This window comes from Silurus aristotelis, assembly GCF_946808225.1.
Source record: "Silurus aristotelis genome assembly, chromosome: 24".
NCBI classification, from domain to species: domain Eukaryota; kingdom Metazoa; phylum Chordata; class Actinopteri; order Siluriformes; family Siluridae; genus Silurus; species Silurus aristotelis.
In genome coordinates this window covers 13335450-13352515 of record NC_139597.1, presented here as the reverse complement: position 1 = coordinate 13352515, position 17066 = coordinate 13335450, and the positions used below count along the sequence as shown (strand labels likewise).

Genomic DNA, 17066 nt, shown 5'->3' with positions numbered 1-17066 from the left:
ACTGTAATACTTGCTTACAGAGTAAGGCAGCTATTGAAGAATTTTAATAAGTTTGAGCTGAATGGACAATTTTTTTGTGCTCTTAAACTAATACGGTGACTACAGTGATTTTGATAAATGGACCGAGGCACAAAATGAATTTGATGAATTGGAGAAGGTGATGCAAAAATGAAGAAACGAAAAACAGCATAATGAGTTAACCCCAACAGCTTAATTGTTAGTAGATGGGGAACAGACACGTGATTAACACACACACACACACACACACACACACACACACACACACACACACACACACACACACACACACACACACACACACACAGAATTTTTCACATGCTTTGCTTTCATTTTCTCTCACTCTATTTCCCTTACCTTACACATTCTCACTCTTGTTCCACAGCAGATAGCAGTTCAGATATATGTGATATTAGGCACTTGCTCTATTGCGGTATGATCTCTGTAATAACACCTCATCGACATGGACTTGTGGTAAACAGATTAATAAAATGTTGCTATTTAGCAAAAAAAATACATTGAATTATATGATTTTAATTGATTTATATGACTTTATTTGTTGTATATTTATGGAAGTTTGCAATCTTTGTATGCTAATTTATAAGTGGGAATTTAGGACTCACTGTGCTGAATTTCTTTGTTTTTGCTCTGTCAGAAAACAAAGTTCATTAAAACCCTTTAACAGGTATCATACTGAATTGTTTTTGGTGTACTGTAGTGCATCTACTTCCACTATTCCCACAGCATTCTGGGCAACTTGAACTTGCCATATAACAGGAATAGAGAGAAATAGAGAACATTGTTACAAACACACAACAGTTGGTGTTAATGATGACCTTCTATAGTTCGTGTTCGAGATTTGACCATATGCTGGGTGTGTATCTTGGTTGAGCGGAAGCCACAGGCAGCTGTGGACATGAAGTCTAAGAGAGCAGGACATCTCTTAGCCCATTCTCTCTGTATATCGTCTATCAATCACAGGGACTCTGGGCACTTCTGGGTGCCTGAGAGCTCATGTATTTGAAAGAGGGCAGATTGTACATTTCTCTGGATGTGTTAAGAAAGACTGAGCAGCGGTCTGACAAAATAGGGCTGGCTGGATCACGTGTCTCGGAGAAAGCACGTGCTAGGCTTTACCCTTCCTAAATTAGGAGAAAGATGTGAACGCTTTAGAGAAGTTTGGTTGTGTTCTTATCTATGTATAAAAGTATAAAATAACTTGCTGTCCAATTGTTTAGTTTGCCACCAATCTAAAGTATAAAGTATAAAAATATAAATGATTTGGCACTAAATATTTTGTCACTTTTGTTTTCTTTCAGTGAGTCGAAACACTGTGAAATTTTATACAACGCATTTGTGCTAATGAATGATGTTTGATTTGATGTAGTCACATTTCCATATATACTGTTTAACACAAAAAGTACATCGCGTTCAACTTTCCCATTCAGCATATGCATTACCGTAGACACCAGAAATGCAAACTCAGCTTGATAAAGTTTTGTTTGTTGCTGCATTCTAAAGTTCAAGATACGTGAACTCTGACCCGCGGATTCATATCCTGACCGAAAGGAGAACGATACGTCACAGCTTAACCTCTCAAGACAATACATTACGAAGAAAGTCGTGATGATTGGCGTGTGACAGTGTCCTGTTTTCTACAACACAGCTTCAAAATCATTTAAAATAAACAAAAATGTTTGTCTGTACCACCCATTTTTGCAGAAAAAATTCTGTACCGTATGCTAGCGTCTAGTGTGAACGTCTAGTGTGACCGCATCGTATACATGACCCTGTGCCAGGGAAATAATCATCAGGGTGATGCGACGTGGCGGCTCAAACCTGGCAACCTGAATCTGTTTTTTTTTTTTTTATTATTATTATTATTATTATTTATATATATATATATATATATATATATATATATATATATATATATATATATATATATATATATATATATATATATATATATATATATATAATATAACAAAACTCGTAGTGCTTTATTTTATTTATACCACAGCAGTTTGTCAAAGACTTGAATGTAATATCGTATGTTATTATGATTATTAACTATTTCTAGATCACATGGGACGTCTGTCAGTGTCGCTTCAGACAAAGCTTCTCACAAAGCACAGCTACAATTATGTTTTTATTTTTGTTTGTTTTTTTCCCACATCATTTTAACCCGATTTTTTGAAACCTGGTTATTTTGGGACCGATCTGAAATGCTATAGCATAGCGTGCATTTCGTAGATATATTTATTTGAATCAAGTGCACTTTACCAAACTTGTGTGTTTTTTAAAACTTTTAATAAATGCATATTTTTGTCTCTCGTTAGAGGAGAATTCGGGCTCTGAAGTGAAGCAAAACATCTGACTTAGCACAGAGTGTGTTGTGTGTGTGTGTGTGTGTGTGTGTGTGTGTGTGTGTGTGTGTGTGTGTGTGAGAAGACGTGTGTGTGTGTGTGTGTCGCTCGTTAGCGAACGAGCGCTGCATCTCGGCAGCTTCATTAGCGAGTCTGACATTTACTGCTTTATGTTTTATGTCATCTGTTTTTTTTTTCTGTTTTTTTTTAACCATTCGGAACGTTACCATGGCAACTCGGGCCTAATCGCAGCACTCAGAACAAGTGGAGTGATTAACGCAACATTTCTTTGTAACACACACACACACACACACACACACACACACACACACACACACACACACACACACACACACACACACACACACAGTGAGCTATGTGCTGTTTATTATTTCCGTTTACTCCTCCATCTCTCTCTCCTATACCCTTCTGTATCTGTTTCTCCTGAGCTCTTCATCTTTGTCCCTCCTTTTTTTCTTTCCTTTACCACCTTTGCCTCTGTTGTGTTTTATTTCCTTTTATCCCCCCCTCTTTCTCTCTCTCTCTCTCTCTCTCTCTCTCTCTCTCTCTCTCTCTCTCTCTCTCTCTCTCTCCTCGCTCAAAAGTGAATGGTGTAGTTTTGAAGACTGTGATGGCTGCCTTGCTGCAGAAACCTTGACTCTCTGACCTTGGACACAAACAAATCACACGCACACACACACACACACACACACACACACACACACACACACACACACACACACACACACACACACACACACACACACACACCAACCTATCAGTTGAAAGGAAGGACAAAAAAATTGACAAGTAAAAACACAAGGTAATTCAAGGCCTGCTTGTGTGTTCCCTAAGGTGTTAAAAAGAAAAACACATTAATATAGATTAGGGTGTTTGCTGGATGCTTTGAAAGATAAATCCTTATTAAAAGTCCTCTTGGCAAGTGTCAGTCATTCACTCATTGTGTGGGGGAAGATGTATATATGTGTGTGTGTGTGTGTGTGTGTGTGTGTGTGTGTGTGTGTGTGTGTGTGTGTGTGTGTGTGTGTATGTGTGTTAGAGTGTGTACCTGGTGTATAATGGAACAATGAAAAGACCTACTTTCAGTACAGTTTCTATCTGACATAAACCCAGTAAAAATTATTAAACCCTTTTTTTTAATGTAAGCTTAATAATGTAACATGAAAGCTGTCGAGTTTTTATTTTGTTGTTGTACCATACTTTCTTTGGGTCTTTAGCCACCCGACACTAAGCTAATAATATTTTTTAATTCTCAGTGCTAGAAACGGCCTGTTTGCAATGCATTATGGGAATCCCTTCACCACGGACCATACAAAGACGTGAAAAGAACAACTTTCGTGAAATCCTGTCAAACAGCTGTTAAGCGATCTCATTGCTCAAACTATATTCTTAAAATGGCCGCTGTTCTAGCTGGAACACTTATCATGTGCGAGAAAAGCTGGAAAAAAACGACAGGATCGAAAGCCAGAGAGATGAAGAAAACGATAGAGGCAGGAAACGCAGGAGAAACGAGATGCGGCACTCACCACACTGAGCTGAATAACTCGTTTCTGCTTCTGCAATAAGCTTAATTAGGATCAGGGTGATTTTCCTGATGACTGGTATTAAAACATCACCTGTCTTCACACAGAAAGAACGAGGAAGCAGCTGTCAAACAAGCAGACAAGTGCGGCTGCTCGTGTGATTAAAAAAAAAAAAAAAAAAAACGAAAACGAAAAAAAAAAGGATCTCACTGTTTTTGGACACTACATGCGCACATGCTTGTCAGCTCTCTCAGCTGCGCATGTTTCAAACTGAGGAAATTACACGTTGTCTACTTTTCCAGCTGCCTTTCACCGTGCTGTGTGTGTGTGTGTGTGTGTGTGTGTGTGTGTGTGTGTGTGTGTGTGTGTGTGTGTGTGTGTGTGTGTGTGTTGCCCATGAAAAAGAGAAAAAGATTCTCAGTCAGATCATAATTAGCAGTATTTCGATTTATTTTGCCCGTATGGCTCTCCTGCTCGGCTGAGTGGAACTGCCCGGGTTTGTGCGTTAATGATGCAACTGGCTGGTTAACAAGTGAGCATATGACAGTCTTCACACACTTTATTATCCAAAACACTCCAAAGTTCTCTGTAAATTAATTAATTCTTTCTTTTTGTTTTTGTTTTTTTAAATATGACAGAAAAATCAGTATTGAATACGTCTAGAATGCACAGCTAGTGCTAAATCACCTCCGTCCTACAGCTGGCTTGTTTAGCTGTTATTGAAATAGTTAGCTAATAAATCAGTAGCCAACTTATACCTAAGTATGACTATGTGGAAATGACTAGTTGTTTAGACTAAAGAAAAGAAGGTGCATTTTAATTCTCACATGTACTTTAAAGCAGAGGGAAATTCTTTCTTTGCATATAACAGTAATATTAGGAATCTGGAATCAGAGCTGCAGGGTCAGACATGATACGGCCGATCAGGAAAACAGAGGGTTAAGGGCCTTGCTCAAGGGCCTAAGAGTGGCAGAACTCTTGGCAAAACTGAGGCTTGAACCCCTGACCTTCTAATCAGTAGCCCATAGCTTTAACCACTGAGCTACCACCTCCCCTCAGAAGATGATGATTAAATAGTTATGGCTACTTCGCTGATGAATAAGTTGCTAGCTAATGACTACGTTGTTAGACGATAACTAAGTAGTTAGACAATGAGTAAGTATGACTTCATAGTTAGATGATGACTCAGTAGTTAGTTAATGAGTATGTAGTTAGCTAATGACTAAGTAGTTAGATGACGAGAAAGTAGATAGCTAATGGCTAAATAACGAGAAAGTAGATAGCTAATGACTAAGTAGTTAGATGATGAGAAAGTAGATAGCTAATGACTAAGTAGTTAGATGACGAGAAAGTAGATAGCTAATGGCTAAATAACGAGAAAGTAGATAGCTAATGACTAAATAGTTAGATGATGAGTAAGTAGTTATCTAATGAGAAAGTGGTTAGCTAATGAATAAATAGTTAGCTAATAAGTAAATTGATAGCTAATGACTACATAGTTAAATTAGGAATATGTTGTTAGCTAATGACTAATTAGTTAGCTTATGACCATGTAGTTACAATGTGAATAAGAAGCTGGCTAGTAACTGTGTAGCTAGCTAATAAGCAACTCTCTTACTATTTGATTGCCATGTAGTTTAAGAAAACAGAGTTTAGCTAACTGTACTCAGTGCTAAATTCTCGAAACACCGAACAGTGTTCTGGAATGTACTATGGAATGTAACAATCTGTTTTTATTTAGATGTAGTACACTGTGTAGGTCAATATTCACATATTGTAGTGTTCAGTTTTACTTTTGCCTTTTTTTCCTTAACTTTGCATTACCATTTTTTTATAAATTTTTCTGAATTGCATGGGTTTTTTTTTTCACTCAAGGGTAACGTCATTACTATAGTGAACTTGAACCCAATGGTTTCTGCAGATTGCAGTTGGTACATCATTTACACTGTTATCACTGAGCCGCTAGGGTGTCTGTTCCCCCCCCCCCCCTCTGTCTGTTAGAATTTCGCTGTTAGCGATGTCAGCGGCTCTGTAATAAATCGTAGAACCATGTTTGAAAATGGCATTTGTAGCCTGTGTTGGACTGATAATCTAGACATCTTCAAATTCCATTCCGATGATTTAAAATGGAATAAATGTTAGATTTAGTGTGCATTAAAAAGACCTCACCTCTCGGCTCATTTAATAAAAGGGGTTGTAAAAAAAAATACCAAAAAAATGAAATGAAATGACAGAAGGCTAGAAAGATAAAGTGTGTTTTTCTTGCTAAGCCTCGAGGTGGTCACGGTGCTGTTTCAAGCCGGGGTGTTCTTTATAACTGTAAAACGCACACACACTTCAGAGGGCCACCGGGTGATCGAAAGTCTAGTTAAGCCATTAAGGCAGACAATCGGCTCAAATTGAAAGAGAGATGGAGCGAATGAATGTGTGTGTGTGTGTGTGTGTGTGTGTGTGTGTGTGTGTGTGTGTGTGTGTGTGTGTGTGTGTGTGTGTGTGTGTGTGTGTGTGAAAGAGAGAGAGAGAGACAAAAAGAGAAGGATGAAGAGAATACAGAGGCAAGAGAGAATCCACTTGACAATTTAATCTGAGCCTCAGGACTTACTCTCTCTTTCACACACACACACACACAAACACACACACATACACACACACACACACATATCTATCCATCTATATACACACACACACACACACACACACACTGTATATATATATACAGTGAGGAAAATAAGTATTTGAACACTCTGCTATTTTGCAAGTTCTCCCACTTAGAAATCATGGAGGGGTCTGAAATTATCATCGTAGGTGCATGTCCACTGTGAGAGACATAATCTAAAAAAAAATCCAGAAATCACAATGTATGATTTTTTTAACTATTTATTTGTATGATACAGCTGCAAATAAGTATTTGAACACCTGAGAAAGTCAATGTTAATATTTGGTACAGTAGCCTTTGTTTGCAATTACAGAGGTCAAACGTTTCCTGTAGTTTTTCACCAGGTTTGCACACACTGCAGGAGGGATTTTGGCCCACTCCTCCACACAGATCTTCTCTAGATCAGTCAGGTTTCCGGCCTGTCGCTGAGAAACACGGAGTTTGAGCTCCCTCCAAAGATTCTCTATTGGGTTTAGGTCTGGAGACTGGCTAGGCCACGCCAGAACCTTGATATGCTTCTTACAGAGTCACTCCTTGGTTATCCTGGCTGTGTGCTTCGGGTCATTGTCATGTTGGAAGACCCAGCCTCGACCCATCTTCAAGGCTCTAACTGAGGGAAGGAGGTTGTTCCTCAAAATCTCGCAATACATGGCCCCGGTCATCCTCTCCTTAATACAGTGCAGTCGCCCTGTCCCATGTGCAGAAAAACACCCCCAAAGCATGATGCTACCACCCCCATGCTTCACAGTAGGGATGGTGTTCTTGGGATGGTACTCATCATTCTTCTTCCTCCAAACACGTTTAGTGGAATTATGACCCAAAAGTTCTATTTTGGTCTCATCTGACCACATGACTTTCTCCCATGACTCCTCTGGATCATCCAAATGGTCATTGGCAAACTTAAGACGTGCCTGGACATGTGCTGGTTTAAGCAGGGGAACCTTCCGTGCCATGCATGATTTCAAACCATGACGTCTTAGTGTATTACTAACAGTAACCTTGGAAACGGTGGTCCCAGCTTTTTTCAGGTCATTGACCAGCTCCTCCCGTCTAGTTCTGGGCTGATTTCTCACCTTCCTTAGGATCATTGAGACCCCACGAGGTGAGATCTTGCATTAAGCCCCAGTCCGAGGGAGATTGACAGTCATGTTTAGCTTCTTCCATTTTCTAATGATTGCTCCAACAGTGGACCTTTTTTCACCAAGCTGCTTGGCAATTTCCCCGTAGCCCTTTCCAGCCTTGTGGAGGTGTACAATTTTGTCTCTAGTGTCTTTGGACAGCTCTTTGGTCTTGGCCATGTTAGTAGTTGGATTCTTACTGATTGTATGGGGTGGACAGGTGTCTTTATGCAGCTAACGACCTCAAACAGGTGCATCTAATTTAGGATAATAAATGAACTGGAGGTGGACATTTTAAAGGCAGACTAACAGGTCTTTAAGGGTCAGAATTCTAGCTGATAGACAGGTGTTCAAATACTTATTTGCAGCTGTATCATACAAATAAATAGTTTAAAAATCATATATTGTGATTTCTGGATTTTTTTTTTTTTAGATTATGTCTCTCACAGTGGACATGCACCTACGATGACAATTTCAGACCCCTGCATGATTTCTAAGTGGGAGGACTTGCAAAAAAGCAGAGTGTTCAAATACTTATTTTCCTCACTATATATATATATATATATATCTATATATATATCTATATATATATATATATATATATATATATATATATATATATATATATATATATATATATATATACATATATACACACACACACACACACACACACACACACACACACACACTGTAATTTCTCATCACCTAATCAGGAACGAAAGCATGAATGTGTGTGAAAGAGAGAAAAAAGTTACTTCATGTATCAGCAGCAACCTTTTATCTACACCCATCAGCTGGTGTGTGTGTGTGTGTGTGTGTGTGTGTGTGTGTGTGTGTGTGTGTGTGTGTGTTTTTTGTGTATGGTTCCTGCTACATCCTGTGACTTGTGCCTTTGTCTTCCTGGTGTTGGACGTTATGAGCAAAACAATTAGCAATTGTGAGCGTGACAAGCGAGCAAACACACACACACATATACACACACACACAAACTCAGCACCCTGACACTCGCTGTCCCCTCTGTACATGCTGGCTCGGTAATAGCTCCAGTGGCCGTGTGTGATGCTCATTTTCGCCGCAGTTACTGCTGCCGAACGGCGTTGTGAGGACACTTTTATCGCCGTGGTCACTACAGACGGAATTATCGGGACAGCAGTTGCCGTAGGGAATTGTCTTATTGGGCGATGGCTTTTAAATCGTTTAAGGATTTCGGCGTCTCGGCCGAGAGAATCGGCTCCTTCTGTAAGAGGTGGATGAACCGGGTGCAGAGGTCTGTTTTCTCACACTTTCTTTTCTCCCTTTTTTCTTTCTTATTATTTTTTTTACCATGTTAATGATCCTGAATCGTTTTCTTCATCCCTCATGTAAGCGAGACATGGCCTTTGGATAGGAGAGCAACTTGTGCTAATTAACATCTAATACCTTAAACACAGCAGTATGCCGAATATTTAAAAGACTCACTGTATTTGTGTTTATTGCTGGTTCTTTCTTCTTTTTTTGTTTTTTGCTACAGTGGGCTTTAAGCGTACCCTCTATGCTAAAGAAGCACTGCTTTTCCGCTGGGTGTGGAGGCCTTGTGCCAACACGGTATCCATAACTCATCATTCTTTAGAAAGTGGTATTTAAGTGTTTAAGAAATTGGACTTTGTATCCGAAGGTCATGAGTTTGAATCCCAGCCATACCAAGTTGCCACTTTTTGGCCTCTGAGCACGGCCCATAATCCCATAGCTGCTCAGTTGTATAAATGAGATTAATATATGGATGTCTGGCAAATGCTGTAAAAGTTAATTCCCATCCTTTATTTTTGCTCTCTAATACACATCACTGAAAGAAAGTAGGCAAAAAACCCCTCCCGAAAGTCAAATTTTGACACAACCCCCCCCCACTAAGAACAAATACTATTGTTGTTCTTGTCGTTTTTGATTTAAATTTTTAATTGGGATTCGAATGGCCGATTGATGCTGTGGGAAAAAAAATGCAACAAAATGGCTGCTGTACATTGAAAAAAAAAATCCTGTCATTCAGTGGATAGAGAATACACACTGACGATGGTGGAACTGTAACTTGACCCTGGAATTCTCTCAGTAACGCATGTGTACGGAAAGAAAAAGTGCTGCGTCACTCTATATCTATCTCTTAAATGGTGTGATCGCACACTACCGTTACTGAATACAATATTTAAGGTAGAAAGATGTTTTGGCGACCAATAAAAAAGACACCGATCCTTTTCTCGCGTTTTATTTGTCTATCTTTATCATCTGTTTGTGTCTGCAACTCTTTCTATAGTGCTCTGTCAGCCTCTGTGTTGTTCTTGTTCTATCCTCATGTCTTATCTCTTTCTCTGTGGATCCTTCTTTTAGTTTATTTATTTATTTTTTATTTATTTATTTTTTTTTAAGCTACAGGGTATTTTGAAGCGAAGTGCCAACAAATGCACAAACTTCCTATAAATTCCTGTATTACTGCACCTATTCCATAGATTATGGGGCACGTAGTTCTTAAAGAAGTGCCGATACCTAAAGATCGCGAATGCAGTACACAGAACAAACGAGGAAAACTTTAAACAACCATGATGTAAGACAAAGAGTGCAGTCAACGATGGTGCTGATTACAAGACGTGATTCAGGTGCGGAGATCGTGTCACATGGCACGTGAGTGGCTGATGGGAAGCATAGTCCAGGATCACCATGCTGGCATCTGCGTCCACGTTTATTCTAATTTTAAACGTGCTTTTTAAAAATTTTTTATTTGGTTGTTGGAGCTGGTCAAACATCGCTTGTTCATGCTGAAAAGTCTGAAAAGGCTGTTATTTCCCTTTTTTACTGCACATTTATAAGAATTCAAGAACCTTCTTTTAGGTCATCCATTTTAGATATGTACGTGTACGTTCCAGTATTTATTTAGTTGTTTATTTATTTACAACATCAGGGAATTGTTATTTGGGTTAGGTGAAAATGTACACTGGGTATATTATCACCCATCTTGTTTGAGTTCAAAGACTCACATGATAATGTAAAAAAAAGAAAAAAAAAGAAAATACATCTTTATTTTTGAATATCTCCATCTTCCCAGTCCACACTTCAACGCAGAAACAAGGTTTTTTTATGGTGCCACTTGGAAGAGCGTTATTCACTCAACAGGAAATGCAGTCTTGGTGTGACAGATTAACAAAATATATATGCAAATTCATCTGCTTTACTGTGGATCAATTATTACACTACAAAATACTTCAACAATAGTATATTTTCTGGATTATGGACAAGGACTACGTTTCCCACAACCCAGTGCACTGTTACACCACACTCGCACTTACAGTAGATGTGCATATTTTTATATGCCACCTTATTGTTTATAATGTACTTAATATCTTCTCTCACTATTTTTTTTTTCTTCCTCTTATTCCTATCAGTTTTTTATACTTATAAACCTCAATTTTGCACAATTCGTGAGCGGCTGATCAGATTTTCATTTTACTGCTAGTTGTATTCTGCATATAACGTTGTTTGTGACAAATCAAATTCTTGAATCTTGAAACGTGACTTTCTTTAGGCCTCGTTGTTACGCTTCACGATCGGGTCCTGGCTTTTCTTGTTATGTTATATATTGTTTCTTTTTTCTAAATGGTTTTTGTATATTTTCCTAATTCAATTCAATGCAGTTTTATTTGTATGCTTGTCCCAAAGCAGCTTTATAGTGATAAGGGGGTTTTAAAATTTTAATTTATACGTTAGTGCCTATAAGTTTATTCTTAATGTAACTACACAGTGGCAAGGAAAAACTCACTGTGACGTTAGGAGGAAGAAACCCTTTAGAGGAAAAAAAGCCCCATTAGGGAACTCATTCTCATTAGCCACATTATAGTATGTTGAGTAAAATGTATTAGGTGTTCATGTTAAGCAAGTAAGGCAACTTATTGGACTTATTGCTACTGGCAAAAACACATGTAGACTCAACATATTGTATATTGAGGGAAAAAAACACTATGTATATGTAACAGTATAGAATTTCCTAAGCAGAATTGTATTATAAGTATAAATGTCAGCAATAAAATTTGATTTGATTTGAAGTGTAACTTACTGTATTCCAAAGACAATAACCTTTACTGCTACCGAAATCAAAATCGACGTCTGTGAAAGACACTTTGATTAGTGTTTACTGACGAGCGATCTGCTGCATATCTTGCTGTCTGACACGAATATCCGCGTCTGATTCACGCCTGAGATGCCACAAGACTGACATGACTCCTGGGTCTGGATGTGTGAATTGGTGTGAAACTGGCGGGATAAACATGTTAGGACAGCGCACTAAATACATGTCGTGTCACAGATCTTCTCTGTTCTCAAACAGTTGTTTTAGATTTTCGTTCCCCGTCCGTCTCTCTTACTGTGTTCAAGACATCTTTGAATAGGTGCTACATCTGCTTCAGACGCAACCTGCTGAATGCTGAACGCTTCAGCTGAGAGACATGCTAATGTTGTTCATATATTGTAGAATATATAATTAGATTTATATATGTTGACTTGTTCTGGATTATGAAATTTATGTTACAATCGTGGTGGCTTTTTTTTTTCTAGTTCAACGGCAGTGCAATAATAAACAACTCTGTTTACCTGTTACATTCTAATAAACGCAAGGCACGAATTCGTCATAGCGTTATCGAAGTTTAATAAATGAATAAATTAACAAGTGTTATCACAATACACAAGGAGGTTATGGGAGTTAAAGAAGAAAAAAAAAAAAAAAAAAAAAAAAAAAATTTTCTGGTGCAGCGATTTTATTTGACCAGAAAATATACTGAAAGTAAGCGGAAATACTGAGTGGAATGTATTATATAAACTTAAATTGATTCAGATTCGCTAAGATTATGACGATTATGCGCATATTAAATGTGAATATTTGTTTGTTAAGAAATGGATGGTTGGCAGCCCGAACTATACATTGTTCAATCACATTAGCCCATGTGGGTTAATCCGATTTCAGATTTTTTGTCCAAAAAAAAAAGAATCCGCCCTTTTTTTCGGACCTGTTCGAATTTGCTTTTGCAGAGCTTCCTGACATTTCTGAGACATCACACACACACTTCACGCTGACCTTTGAAGCTCTCTGAATGGTTGCTCAAGACACTTTTGATCAAAGTTTTAGTCAGTCAGCCGAGTGGATCTGCACTGAAATGAATCAGCAGGAATTTTTCAATTACCGCTGCTGTTATTCTTTTTTACTCGTTTTCCCTTTCAACATCTCATTACAACTTCTTTCTTTATCTTTTATGAATCCCACCCCATTCAGTATCATTCAACAGACACTGTCATCATGACAGGTAATTAAAGTGTTGAAAGATAATCACCCCTATTTTTCTTTTTTCTTTTTCTTTTCCTTTCTGTACAGTAACGGCACAGCTGGGAAGATGAACGGAGCTCTGGAGCATTCGGATCAGCCCGACCCGGACGCAATTAAGATGTTCGTGGGTCAGATCCCTCGCTCCTGGTCTGAGAAGGAGCTGAAGGAGCTGTTCGAACCGTACGGGGCAGTCTATCAGATCAACATCCTGAGGGACCGCAGTCAAAACCCACCACAGAGCAAAGGTATACGCACACATTGTGATTATGATTGCCATATAACTATAACGTGAATGTTGATGATCACATTTTGACATTTCGAAATCCTTTTCGAAAGATTCCTTATACTGTAGCATAAAGATTATTACGTTTTTTCATATAATTTGTGTTAGCTATAGAATTTCTAATTTTCATCAGTGTTCTCACATATATTGAATTTTTTTTTGTTATGTTTCAACGCCATATTTCTCTCAACAGAAGTCAATTTCAGGTACATTTCAATTAATAATCTCTAAATAAAATTTTTATTTTTACGTATGGATGGATTTATTGCTTCGTGATAGATTGCATTACTGAAAACACATACAAATCTGTGTTTTAATTTAAAATGAGAATTAAACTGTAGGGATGTGTCATACACAAAATTCTGATTTCTGTACAGCAAAAAACTATGAGAATTGCACCTGAATTTTCCATATTCAGTTCAAAAAAACATTTAAAATTATACAAAAATGAAATAACTGTGTATAATGATTCTGTAATGCGCAGTATCCGTGCTGTCCATTTACATTCTTTTTTAAGAATGTGTGTGTGTGTGTGTGTGTGTGTGTGTGTGTGTGTGTGTGTGTGTGTGTGTGTGTGTGTGTGTGTGTGTGTGAATATCTTAAATTTAGAGTTAGAAATTAAATTAAACACATTTATTTAGCTAGATTTGCAGAGTTGTCTAGTTTTGTCACCTTAGATGTTTTTTTTGTTTGTTATGTTTTGTTTTGTTTTCTAAATTATGGAAGAAGGTTAGCATGGATGTGTTTGTGTGAACAATTATCTTTGTGTAAGTTATGCATAGTGTTATGCATATTAACCCCCACAGATAGACATTGATGGACCCTACAAGGGTTTGGCCCACGAGTTACTTCTCAGGATCACGAAATGCACAGAAACACCAGACTTTAGAGATCTGGGTTTATTTTAAATGTACACTATATGGACAACAGTTTGTACATTCCATTACACATTTCGTGCCCATTTGCTGTAAAATAAGCTCCACTTTTCTGGGAAGATGTTTTACTATATTTTATACACTAGATGTGTAGACATTTTTACACTAGATGTGTTAGTAAAGTCAGGTACTAATGAAGGAGAGGTGAGGAGGCCTGGGGGGGCAGTCAGGGTTCTAATTCATTCCACAGGTATTCAGTAGGATTGAGGCCAGAGCTTTATAGCAGGAGATCTTCCACTCTAAATTTAAAGCATATCTTCATGGAGCTGGCTTTGTGCACAGTTGTCTTGCTGGAACAGATTTGGATCTTCTAGTTCAATTTATGGGAAGATTTTGAGACAAATTCCAAAGACATCCTGTACAATAGTTTGCATTCAATTTCGTGCCAACAGTTTGGTGTAAGAACCACATATGGCTAAAAAAGTCAGGAATCCCAATAATTCTGTCCATCGAGTGTAATTCCCACCTGAATTTTTCCCACATATTGAATTGGTCTCTATTTATATATGACGTAGGCGTGTAATAAGGCGCGATCTCCGGCGAGACGTTAATCATGCGTCGTACCGAAGGAGCCCATTGTAGCTGAGGGATTAAAGATATTCGACTCAATTCTCTTTCAGGTTTCATCCACCTCGTCAAGTCGATTCTCACAGGGTTTTAATCATATTGATCATTCCCAATTAAACGCCGTTTTAAAATCGGCCTCGGCGCGATTACTGATTACTCACAGCAGTGAACGCGAAGGTGTTTTATTGGACATTAAGCAGTAAATAAATGTAGCTTGCAGAGTTTTATAGCTCGAGCGGAGATAATCGTTAGCAATGAAATCTCTCTTGCTTTTTCACACACATATATATACACACACACACACACACACACACACACACACACACACACACACACACAGCTTAGTTCTTGCAGACTGCTCATGTTGTGGTCATGTTTGCTGTTTGTTTCTGTTCAGTGTAATTTGCACATTAAAACGAACACTGTCTTGTGAATTTTTAATTTTTTATTTAATTTTTTTATGTCCAGTCACTGTTGTTTTATAAATGTCATTTGCTGTGGAGATCTTCTGAGACAGACATTTTCTGTCATGGAGGTTTGTGTGTGTGTGTGTGTGTGTGTGTGTGTGTGTGTGTGTGTGTGTGTGTGTGTGTGTGTGTGTGTGTGTGTGTGTGTGTGTGTGTTAGGGGTGGCACGGTACATGAAAAAACACCCGAACCGTTCGGTTCGCTCGTCTCGGTTCGGTTCGTGTGTGCATCGCACGGTTCGACGCATGCGCAATGTAGCCCCGTGCTCAGTTTCGCCTCAGACAGTTTCGCGCGAACATACATATAGACGGTAAAAGTTGAGTAAGGAGTGCTGCAGTGCGCCCGCGTCGTTCAAATCCGGTGTGTGGGAACATTTTGGATTTCATGTTACTTACTATGACAACGAAAAAAAAACCAGTAGATAGAACTGCGACTGTGTGCAAGCATTGTGCAAAATGCATTCAATATGCTAATGGCAACACTTCTAATATGACAGTTCATTTGAGAAGACATCACGTCATTGTGTCGATACAAACAGCACAAACAGGAGAGAGCCGGTTAGGAAACAACTTCTACTGTCCGCAGCATTTAAGCAGCCTCTCAGTGATCAGTCGGACAGTGCAATAGCCATAACTAAAGCATTGGGGATGTTTATAGCAAAAGATATGCAACCGTGCAGCGTGATACTCGCGCCGCGGTTTAATATTCCCTCTCGCTGACACTTTTTTTTTTGCCAAATAAAAGAAAAGCATGTCATCATCAATGTCTTCTCTCTTGCTGTATCAAAATCTCACCTAGCTTTTACTCAGAGATGGTCCCAATAATGTGCTTAAAGTCAAGTCAAATTCAGTTAGTGCATGATTACAATACAAAAATTGTAATACTGTATCCTAAATTGTGGATAATTAAGCTAATAAGCTATATATCAAATGCTAAAGGAAATTTTTGAAATGTTGAAGATTAAAAGAAAAAATATCAAAAGAACCGTACAGAACCGAAAACCGTGATCTTAAAACCGTGATACAAATCGAACTGTGGGTTTTGTGAACCGTGCCACCCCTAGTGTGTGTGTGCGTGAGTACTGATAACGTGTTTTAATGGACATTAATCAGTAAATATAAGTAGCTTGAATTTGCAAATGTAGAAACCAGTTAAATACAGAAGACAAAAAAAAGTTTGTTTTCACAGGAAGTGATGTCATCCTGTACAGATGTCTAATATGGCAAAGAATATTTCGAAAGGTTTTGCAAGGACAAAAGGTTTCCGTTGAGTTGCCGAGTAGAGGCTTAGACACATGAGGCAGTTCTAGCATTTCGCTTCATTATGCAATAGATGGTCCTCACAAGGTTAGTAAGACAAATATGTGTTTGTGTGTGTGTGTGTGTGTGTGTGTGTGTGTGTGTGTGTGTGTGTGTGTGTGTGTGTGTGTGTGTGTGAAGGCACCTCTAATGAAGACATAGAATAGAGATGTACACAGCGGAGAAAAGCGTAAATTGTTTATCTGGACTGCAATTTAAAATGCGTCTACACATGCTCACACACTCTCACACACTCACACACACACACACACACACACACACACACACACACACACACACACACACACACATACTCATACGGAGGGTCGCTCTCTTGTCAATTGATTGATCTGAGATCGGAGCAGTGCAGCTGTGTGTCTCTTTACAAAAGACGTATTCCTCTCTGCCTTTGAAGTGCATAATAGATAGGCACACACACACACACACACACACACACACACACACACACACAC

General features: G+C 38.5%; 1 protein-coding gene across 50 annotated transcripts in view; it reads left to right on the top strand.

Annotated features, from left to right (window-relative positions):
- Nucleotides 1–17066, top strand: part of celf2 (cugbp, Elav-like family member 2) — a 181922-nt gene that overhangs the window by 105949 nt on the left and 58907 nt on the right. For all 50 annotated transcript variants that reach the window (XM_083528506.1, XM_083528534.1, XM_083528532.1 and 47 more), the window contains one exon: nucleotides 13092–13288. In XM_083528506.1, the coding sequence (XP_083384632.1) occupies nucleotides 13092–13288 (197 nt within the window). The remainder of the gene's footprint in view (nucleotides 1–13091; nucleotides 13289–17066) is intronic.